At 41.1% G+C, this 11,264-nt stretch overlaps 1 protein-coding gene across 1 annotated transcript in view; it reads right to left on the reverse strand.

The window, feature by feature from the left end:
* Positions 1–4,278: 4,278 nt before the first annotated feature.
* Positions 4,279–11,264, reverse strand: part of HSCB (HscB mitochondrial iron-sulfur cluster co-chaperone) — a 9,907-nt gene continuing 2,921 nt past the window's right edge. The window contains exons 5-6 of the mRNA XM_008583064.1: positions 7,839–7,886; positions 4,279–4,415 (exon numbers count right to left, since the gene is read on the reverse strand). Coding sequence (XP_008581286.1) covers positions 4,324–4,415; positions 7,839–7,886 — 140 coding nt within the window. The 3' untranslated portion in view covers positions 4,279–4,323. The remainder of the gene's footprint in view (positions 4,416–7,838; positions 7,887–11,264) is intronic.

Genomic DNA, 11,264 nt, shown 5'->3' on the forward strand with positions numbered 1-11,264 from the left:
ACGCTCCGTTGTGTTTTTTATGTCGCTGAATAGCTTCTTCAATTCAGCAAGTTCTGCTACATTTTTTTTCAGGAGATTGATTTCCTTGTACATTTCCTCTTTCAGGTCCTGTATACTTTTCCTCGTTTCATCATGATGTCTAGCTGAGTTTTCTTGTATCTCATTCAGTTTCCTTAGACATATCACTCGAAATTCCTTGTCAGTCATTTCAAGGGCTTCTTGTTCTATAGGATCTAGAGCTTGAGATTTATTATCTTTGAGTGGTGTACTTTCTTGATTGTTAATGTTTCTGGTGTCTTTTCTTTGATGTTTATTCATTGTGGCAGGGGGTTTCACAGTCCACAGGTTTGACACTATTGCCTGACTAAGATTTTGTTCGGGTTGCCAATTTGGTATGGCTACCTCAGTGACTACTCAGTTGTACACTAGTGTCAGGCAAGTCCAAAATTGACTACTGGGAAGATGGCGGGGCATTCACGCCAGTCCCTCTGGTGAGTCTCAGCTCCCGCATTGCACTCCCGCGCTGCACTCCCGCAGCGCTCCCGCATTGCGCTCCCACAGCAGTCTCCACAGCCAGAGCCGCCTGGCCGCCTCTCGCCGCCCCTGGTGCTCCTGGCTCCTGTTCGTGCCGCAGCCTGCTCAGTCTCTCTTCGGCTTCTGGTTCTAGCGGTGCCCGGGGCCGGGGAGGCGACAGCCCCCTCCCCAGCAAATACCGCTGTCGCCGGACCCCGAGTCCTGGTGGCAGGGCTGCGCAGCCTGGTCTGGATATGAGGGCAGCAGCCGCGAGGCCGGGCGCCGAGTGGCGGCTGCTCCCGGTGGCTTCTTTCCGGGGAGGATTTTGTAAATTTCACAAAATGGCGCACACTCCAAACCTCAGTGCACGTATTATGAGAGTCCCCTTCAAGGTCTCAGCAATCCTTCAGAGCAATCCACCTGGGTAGTAACAGCTACCCCCGGTGCAAGCAAGGACACCAGAGGTTCTGACTCACCATCAGGCTTTCTGAGTTCCTCTTCTTGCTGGTGGCCTCTGGGATCCTGCTGGTGCGGGGTGCGGGTGGTTCACTCCAGTTGCTCTGGTCATCTTAGGAAAACAACTTGCACTTTATAATTGGACAGGTGAATCGTTTGGTGACAGCGAAAGATAAAGGAAACGGTGGCAAGACCCTAGCATAGTGCCGGGGTTATTCATGTTTCCTTTCTTTAAAGAGTTCAGGAGTTTTGGAGACTGGGAAGTCCAAAGTCCAGGGAACACACCTAGTGAAGGCCTTGGTGATGGCGACAGTGACCCAGGGGTCTTACATGGCAGAAATGGCAGAGCCCCAGATGGAATCTTAGTGAGAACCTTGCACCTGGCCCCCACAGCGACATCCCCCTCCCTTCCTGCTTTTCATTTCCCATGTTCAATTCCCTCAAACCCTTCTTTAAAGACCCCTCAGTAAATCTGAGTCTCTGAGATGGCTTTAGTTTGGCCATTCTTCAGGTTAACTGGAGAGGTGGGTTAGTCTAAGGTCTCTCCTCAGGTCACTGTATTCCTGAATAAAAGCTGACTTCCATTTTCACCAACATTTGACTTTTGAGCTGTTTGCTTTTGAAAGGGGGCAGGCAGCTGGACCTGTGCCCGTTAACATGCTTACTATGTGCCATGCACCATGTTAGGCAGTTTGCATAGATAATTTATTTCATTTAATCTTCTCTATCTTTAAGATGAGGAAATATGAGGGGTGAAAGGAAAAAACCCCAGCCCAAGCACAAAAATAAAACACACCAGGTGACAGGGACTCAACCAAAGTGTATTAGGCAGGTAAAATGAACACATGGGGTGCCCTCTCCAGAGTGGGAGCAGCAGCAAGGAGAGTTGGGGTGGGCCTTTTATATCCAGTTAGGCTGAGCTGGACTGTTCCTATTGGCTAAGAAGGAAGGGGAGGGAAGCGAGCAGGGTTTAAGCTGAGTTAGGATTTTTCTATAGGTGGAGAAATTCGTGTGTGCGGGAAGGGGATGTGGTGGTGAGGAAGAAGGGGGAGGGTTTTTTTTGTGATTCTCTGAAAACGTGCTCTTCTAGGGACCTGAAACTCTCCACGGCCATTTTGGGTGTTCCTCCCTTCCGCCCACCGCCGTCTTAGACATCGGCTAAAACATAATTGCCTAACAAGGGGGAGCTGAGATTCAAACCCAGGTGTATTAGTCTGTCCAGGTTGCCATAACAAAATACCATAGACCAGGTGTCTTAAACAACAAATTTATTTTCTCACAGTTCCAGAGGCCAGAGGTCCCAGATCAGGGTGCCAGCATGGTCAATTTCAATTTCTCCTCTTGGCTTGCAGAATCTTAATTACTTCCTTAGAAGCCCAGTCTCTGAATACAGCCACCCTGTGGGTTAGGACTTCAACATGAATTTTGGGGGGACATTCAATCCATAACACCAGAACTGACACCAGAGCCTGGGAAGACGTAGTCACATATTAGTTGAAACCTCTGGTTTGTTCTGACACTATAGTACAGACAACGTTTGCATGGTGGTGCTGGAGGGGAGACTGCTTCATTTGCTTCAGAAACTTTAATCCAAATAGGACTGCCAACCTTTCAGATGTCTAGAAGCATATGTCTCACAGCGATTTGTTGGGGAACACTTGAAAGTGTTTCTGGATTTAAAAGTCCACATAAACTTAGAGTTTAGATAAAAAGGGAAAGAATTTGGAAGAGGGGAAGAAAAGAAAAAGTAATCCCACTGACCTCAGAAGCTATGACTCAGAAACAGTCTTTTTTATTTACATCCCCACCCCACTGGCCCCCCCACCAATCAGAAATGGTTTGCTGGGAGGTCTGGCAGCCTCTCTGGGCTGATGGCAATAGATAACGGAAATTTTCTTTGAAGTTCCTCCAAAGATGTTGATCTGATTTCTTTTTGTGGTCTGATTGTTTTTGGTCCTGATCATTGCTCTGGAGAAGGAATGAAGATTGTGTACAAAAGTATTTCAAACCCTCCTTTCATCTCCTCTTTCTTTGCAGAAGCACAATTTAATCAGGACATTTGCTTGCACTGTAATTATTTACTTAAAGGACTCCTGGTGTGTTTGCAGACAAGCAACTCATTCTCCTTGCAAATTGTGAGGGGGTGGAGATTGTACTGATATTCCCAAATATCATTAAACCAGACAGCTGCTGTGGTTAATTTGCCTTCTGAAGATTGGTAAATTCCACCATGTTAACTGAGTACAACTGGATCAGGATTCACAAAACAAATTTTTAGACAAGGACAAAGAGCTGCAAAGGAGTTGCGATTTTAAGCTCTTGGGGTAGTATATATGTATTTATTTATTTATTTATTTCTTGGGGAAGTATTTAAACCTTGGTACAGACCCCTGACTTTTTTCAACTATAAACAAGTGATTCTCTCCAGGAGAGTTTGAATGCTGTTTCTTGGAATTTTTTAATCAGAATTTTGTTTACTATTTTAATCTCCCCTGATTCAGAGACTTGAAAAAAAAAGTATATTTTCCTGGAAATGGATCAAGAACTTAAACTGAATTTGCAAAGATCCAGAAGGGGAAGTAGAGCTGCTTTGGGCTGAATTACAAGAGCATGGAAATAGTGACAAGAAAGTGTCAACTATCCAGAGTAATTAAAACTTCCCCACCCTACCAAGGTGGAGCAGTAAATGCGGTTAGTGTTTTAATACCTGACTAATTGATGATATATTATTTACAGTTTGAAACATAGGCCAAAGAGACCCTTAGGCAGCTTTGCTTGTTACCAAACAGAAAGCCCCAAGGCCACAGTAACTAATCAGACTATCTTAGTGAAGGTCATGACATTCGAAAGTTGTGGCTCTTGGGCAGAGGCTGGCAAACCCAGGGCCAAATCTGGCCCACTGCCTGTTTTGTAAATAAAGTTTGATTGAAACATAGCCCTGTCCACTTGTTTACATATCGTCTCTGGCTGCTTTCCTGTTTCAATGGCAGAGTTGAACAGTTGTATAACAGAGGCCATTCAACCTACAAAGCCTAAAATATTCACTATCTGGTTCTTTGCAGAAAAATTTTTTGACCCCTCCTTGCAGGACCTCAAGTTGGCTCCTTCTCCATTTCCTCATCCATTGGCATAGGTGGGGGGGCATGCTGTATCAAGTATCAGATGAGGAATTGACCATTCAAGCTCTGACTAGGTTGTTTCCTCTGGCATGACAAATTTTGTCATCTGTTAATGCTTGAGCCACAGGTTTAATTAAGATAATATAAATGGTTAAAGCCTATCTATTCTCAATTAGCAGTACCCAGAAAAGAAATATACAAGAACTTTATTTTTAAAATTTTAAATTAGCAACAATTAGAGGGGAATCTTCTTTAACTTGATCTTTTCTTCAACATTTGAAAAGTATCTCATCTTCGTTAAAATTTCCTTGGCTTTTTCAAAGTCATCTGAAATAAATAGAGACATTGATGTCAGGCTTCGTTTCAAGTAAGAATAAAACCAACTCTGGCGACCAAGCACACAGGTATTGATATTCAACTCTGTATCTCACAGATCTGTACAATCAACTATGTTTCAATGAAAAAAAAAAAAAAAAAACTCTCTACCTATGAAATAATGACTCCCTATTTCCCCCTCCTCCTCCCAGCCCTAGGCAACTACCATTCTACTTTCTGTCTCTATGAATTTGACTATTCCACGTACCTCATATAAGTAGAAACATATAGTATTTGTCCTTTTGCATGGCTTATTTCTCTTAGCATAATATCCTCAAGGTACATCCAGGTTGGAGCGTGTGTTGAAATTTCTGTCTTTTTTAAGACTCAATAATATTCCATTGTATGGATATACCACATTTTGTTTACCTGTTTTACCTGTTAATGGACACTTAGGTTGCTTCCACCTTTCAGCTACTGTGAATAATACTGCTACGAACACAGGTAAATGAGTATTTGCTCAAGTCACTGCTTTTGAATCTTTTGAGCATATACCTAGAAGTAGAATTGCTGAATCATTTAATTTCATTTTTAATTTTTTGAGGAACTGCTATACTGTTTTCCTTAGCAGCTGCAGCACTTTACATTCCCACTAACAGTGCACGAGTTCCAAACTCTCTACATCCTTGTCAGCACTTGTTATTTTCTAGTGTTTTTCTTTCCCCCTAGGGTTTTTTTGATAGTGCCATCCTAATGGGTGTGAGGTGACACTTCATATGATTTTCTCTCTCTCTCTTTTCTTTTGGCAGCTGGCCAGTACGGGGAACCAAACCCTTGCGCTTGGTGTTATAAGGCTCTGCTCTGACCAACTGAGCTAATCAGCCAGTCTCATCATGGTTTTCATTTGCATTAGGTTAGTAATGCTGAGCATATTTTTATGCGCTTTTTGGCCATTTGTATATCTTTTTTGCATGTTCTATTTCTTAAGCTGGGTGGTGAGGACATGGGTGTTTGTTCTATTATTACTCTTGTTGAGTTCCACTATGTTCTTACTGATTTTCTGCCTGCTGAACCTGTCCATTTTTGATGGAGAGGTGTCAAGTCTTCAATAGTGGATTCAACTATTTCTCCTTGCAGTTCTATCAGTTTTGCCTTATGTATTTTGATGCTCTGTTATCAGGTGCACACATTAGTTAAAGATTGTTAGGTTTTCTTGGAGAATTGACCCCTTTTTTTTGTGGCTGGTTGGTATAGGGATCTAAATCCTTGATCTTGGCGTTACCAGCACCATACTACTCCTGTTTTCTTTTGATTAGAGTTAGCATGTGATATCTTTCTCCATTCTTTTACTTTTATGTGTTTATATTTGAAGTGGATTTCTTTCTTTTTTTGTTTTCTCTTTACTTATTTTTTAAAAGTGGATTTCTTGTAGACAACATATAGTTGGGTCCTGTTTTTTGAACCATTCTGACATTTTCTTTTAATTGGTGGTACCACACTACTCCTGTTTTTCTTTGATTACTGTTAGCATGTTCTATCTTTCTCCATTCCTTTATTTTTAATCTATATGTGTTTATATTTAAAGTGGGTTTCTTGTAGACAACATATACTTGGGTCTTGTTTTTTGAAATACTCGGACAATCTCTTCTAATTGGTGCATTTAGACCATCAATGTTCAAAGTGATTACTGATACATTAGATTAATATCTACCATATTTGGTACTGTTTTCTAACTGTTGCCCTTGTTCTTTGTTCCTATTTTCATCTTCTATACTTTTTCTGCCTTTTGTGGTTTTTTTTTTTTTTTTTTGTCTTTTTTCCGTGTCCGGCAACGGATTGCAACCCTCAGTGTTGCCCCCGTACCGGACCGGGGACCGGCGACGGGATCGCAAGCCTCGGCGTTGCTCCCGCGCCTCGCTCAGCCAGTGAGCGGGAGCCGGTCTGTACGTGGGATCCGAACCCTCGGACGGGAGCGCCGCCGCGCTTCCCAAGCGGCGCACTATCCAGTGCGCCACCGGGCCGGCCCCCGCCTTTTGTGGTTTTAGTTGAACATTTTATATGATTCCATTTTCTTTCTTTTCTTAGCACATACTTTTTAAACTTTTTTTAGTGGTTGCCCTAGAATTTGCAACATACATTTACAACTAATCTAAGTCCACTTTTAAATAACACTATACTGCATCACAGGTAGTGCAAGTACCTTATAATAAGAAAATAATCCTAACTCTTCCCTCCTGTCCCTTGTATCATTGCTGTCATTCATTTCACTTATACAAAAGCATATATAAGGATATATATACAAGTGACATAATTGAATACATTGTTGCTACTAGTTTTTAATAAACTGATGCCTGTTAGATCAATTAATAAAAATAAAAGTTTTTATTGTACATTCACTTTTCCTTCTCCATTGCTCTTCCTTTCTTTATATAGACCCAAGTTTCTGACCTACATCAGCTTCCTTTTCTCTAAAGAACTTCTTTTTTTTTTTCCTTTTTGTCTTTTTTACTGACCGGTAACGGGTTCGCAACCCTCGGTGTCGCGCCCATACCGGGGACCGGCAATGGGATCACAACCCCCGGTGTTGCGCCCGCACCGCTCTCAGCCAGCGAGCGGGAACCGGTCTCCACATGGGATCCGAACCCTCGGCGGGAGCGCCGCCGCGCTCACAAGCGGCGTACTCTCCAGTGTGCCACCGGGCCGGCCCTAAAGAACTTCTTTTAACAGTTCTTGCCAAGCAGGTCTGTTGGCAACAAATTCCCTTGATTTTTGCTTATCTGAGACAGTTTTATTTCTCCTTCAGTTTTGAAGGATAATTTTGCAGGGTATAGAAATCATGGTTAGTAGCTTTTTTCTTTCAATACTTTAAATATTTCGGGGCCGGCCTGTGGCTCACTCGGGAGAGTGTGGTGCTGATAACACCAAGGCCACGGGTTCGGATCCCATGTAGGGATGGCCGGTTAGCTCACTGGGTGAGCGTGGTGCTGACAACACCAAGTCAAGGGTTAAGATCCCCTTACCGGTCATCTTTTAAAAAAAAAAAAAAAAAATACTTTAAATATTTCACTCTATACACCTCACCTTATCTTCTCCTTCTTGCTAAAGTAGAATGAAAACAGTTTCTCCTATTAATGTTTAACTAGCATATCACTTTTTTTGGTACACAGTGTGTTTCTCCAGCAAGATTATGACTCCTTAAAGGCAGAAATGTAGATTCATGTATGAGGATATCTCAGAAAGTTCATGGAAAGATGGAATTAAAAGATAGATGAATCTTTCCATGAACTTTCTAAAGACCCCTTATGCATTTTATACCTCCGCCACACACCTATCATAGGATGGGTATATAATAGCTACTTATTGAAATGAATGGTTATGCTTTAATGTTTACAATTTCTTTCCATATTTAAGAAGGTCAAGAAACAAAGAAAGTACCTTGTTCAAAAGCTCTGCTCACATTGTCAATAAATTCTTTCTGTTTAGCTGAAAGAGAAAATCATTATCTTAATTTTTCTATTTAATTAGACTCAGGGCTGGCTGGTTAACTTAGTTGGTTAGAGCATGGTGCTGATAACATCAAGGTCCAGGGTTTGAACCCTCTACTGATCAGCCACCAAAAATAAACAAAAACAAAAAATACATAGAGTCATAATATGAAGACAACACTTTTTAATCATTCTGGTTTGAACACAACAAAGCAAGTGAGTTTGGATTCAAGGATAAGACTTCATAACCTTTGTCCCTACATGTACCACAAAGGCAGCTGCTATTTAGTGCAGCACTGGTTGACTCCACTTACACTTTGGTTTTCTACCTATAAGAAGTCTGAAGGACAATCACCAAGGCTCCTAATATGGCTATAGAATCATTAAAAAACAAAAACAAAAAACAGGCAAGGATATGCCTTGATTCATGTCCACCAAGCAGTCTGACTCTTCCAGATTTCAGTTAGGAGAAAATTAACATGTTGGGATTGCCTATCAGCAAGCCATTACTGAGTGTGTTAGGTGACCACCTGCAAAATATAGACTCCTAGGAAAATGAAAACATTTGGATCACATTGTGTCTTAAGACAGAAGATGCCAAATGAAATGATGAAGTAGCTAACTAATATTTCTGTTGTTTCTTTATTAGAAAATGAAGAACTTTACAATAAGTGCATTTTCCAGATGTAAATATTATCAATCGTTTATATGGTATCTTCTTGCAAAGCACTTTTAAATACATTATATCCTGAAGGTAGGCAATGACAGAAGAATTGTCCCATGGTTACATGGTTGGTGAGTAGAGGAGCAGGAAACAGAATCCAAGTCACTTGACTCTTAGCCCTGTGTTTGAAATTCACCTTTCAGGTAGCAATGTGGTATTGACGAAAGAACACTGGACTAGTAGTCTGGAGGCTCTGAAGTCTTGACCCCAAAACTAACTAGCTCTATATCCTTAAATTTTCACTTTACCTGGGCCTTAGCAGATACCTACAGGGTAGGAAATTTAGAAATAATTCTAAATTAAGGTCAGTGACCTGCTCAAATTCAAATATTCACTATGGGGTAGAATAAATGTTTTACATGCTTTATTTTATTTAATTTAATCCTTGCAACAAGTACTAATACTGTCTCTATTTTACAGATGAGGAAACTGAGGCTCAAATAGGTGAAGTCACTTACTCAAGGTCACACAGACAGTCAGAAGCAGTGTTGGGATCAATCCCAGGTCTAGATCACCCCACAGCTTCATGCTGCCCTGCCTCACAGAGCAGTGCAGCTGGGCCTTCTGACTGCAAGTCCTGAGTATCTCTTTTCCCCAATCCTAATGCTGTTGATAAATCCCACGTTGACAGTCCTTTCACTGCAACTTCTATTTTACTCCTTTTAATTTCTTTGTTCATTATTATTCAGTCAATAAATATTTGCTGAGTCCCTATTATACTCCAAGTACTGTTCTGTGAGCTGAGGATGTGAGGCAAGCAAAATGCAGACATGACTTCTGCTTCTGCAGAACTTCCAGTGTAATGGGGGAGGCTGATATTGCTCAAATAATGTCACATAGAACATTAAGTTATAATTGTGATTAGTCCTACCAAGGAGAGGTACTTATTACCAAAAGGTATAGACAGAGAGGTCAAAAAAGGCTTCTCTGAGGAAGCAATGATGCCCCCAGATCTTATGGCGGAGCTGACCTAGTTAGGGTGGAGGAGATGAAGGTTTCAGTCAGAAAGAAGAGCATGTGTAAAGGCCTGGGGTAGGAGGTTGCCTGGCACAGATAAGAAACTGTTAAGTGGCTAGTACGGCAGAAGTGGAGGAGGAAAATTGGAGGGAAGCACAGGCCAGACTACACAGAGCCTTGTAATGTAGGCTAAAGAGTTTAGTCTTTTTTTTTGGCAGCTGGCTGGTAAGGGGATCCAAACCCATGACCTTGGTGTTATAAGGCTGTACTCTAAACAACTGAGCTAAAGGACCAGACTGAATTTAGTATTGAACCTGAGATCAGTGGGAAGCCACTGAAAGTTTTTAAGGAAGATTAAGGGTAGTGATTAGATTTGTGTTTCAAAAAGATCACACAGTGACAGCGTAGGGATATATTAGATGAGGCCTGAACGTACAGACAGACAGACCAGTCCAGTCAGAAGCTATGGCAGTTGTCCAGGTGAGAGAGAATGGTAGCTTGGAACACGGTGGTAAAAACAGAGATGAATGAATGAATGTGAGACACACTTAAGTCAGTTCTTTAAAACTTGGTGATGGCCTGACTAATCAGGTAAGGGAGAATAAAGTTAAGAACAACTCCTTGGTATTTACACTTGTGCAACTAGAAGATGTCATTCATTTAGAGGATGAACACTAAAAAAGGAACAGGTTTTCTGGGGGAGAGGTGGGGAGAGGAGATACTCATGAATTCAATTTTGGACACACTGAGTTGGAATACATAAACTCCATGAAGGCATTGGTCATGTCTTTTTTGTTCCTTGCTGTATCCTCTGTGTTGTGCATAGTGCTTGATACACACTAGGCACGTGATAAATATTTGTGAAACTACATAAGTGTATATAGTCTGAGTGACAACCTTGGAGTCTTTTCTATATGGAATGGTTAATTTTATGTGTCAATTTGGCTAGGCTATGGTGCTCAGTTGTCTGATCAAACACTTGTTTGGATGATTCTGTGAAGGTACTGTATTTTGCAGATGTGATTAACATTTACAATTAGTTGATTCTGAGTAAATGAGATTACCCTTGATAAGGTGGGTGTGCCTCATCCAATTCAGCAAAGGCATTAAGCCCTAATACAGGTTTCTTAAAGAAGGAATTCTGCCTGAAGACTATAACATAGAAATCCTACCTGAATTTCCATCTTGCTGGCTTGTCTTATAGATTTTGGATGTGCCAGCCCCTATAATCATTTGGCCAATACCTCAAAATATCTATCTATCTATCCTATTGGTTCTCAGGAGAACCCTGACTGATACACTATGGAATAAAGTAGAAAAGCAATATAAGAAGATCAATCTTTGCGCTGCTGCATATCTGCTGTGTGACCTTGGGCATTTCCATTAACTTCTGAGGCCCATTTTCCTTGTTTGAGATAATAATAGGATCTAAAAGCTGTCATAGGTAGGAAAGATCATTGTAATCTGTAAATTGTGATTATATTCTTGGTTTAAGGCTGACTTCCATAGGGTTAGAGATATTGTAAGTTTAACCTCCAGAAATGGTTTCTGTATAACAACAACAAAAAAACTCCTTAAATCATTATGGTGACCAATATGTACTCTTTACATTCATTTTCACTTAGCCTTGGACAGGTACTCATAATAGCAATAAATTGAATTTGGTGGTATTTTTTTTTTTTTTTTTTTTTTTTT

This window comes from Galeopterus variegatus, unplaced genomic scaffold (genome assembly GCF_000696425.1).
Source record: "Galeopterus variegatus unplaced genomic scaffold, G_variegatus-3.0.2 Scaffold2820, whole genome shotgun sequence".
NCBI lineage: Eukaryota > Metazoa > Chordata > Mammalia > Dermoptera > Cynocephalidae > Galeopterus > Galeopterus variegatus.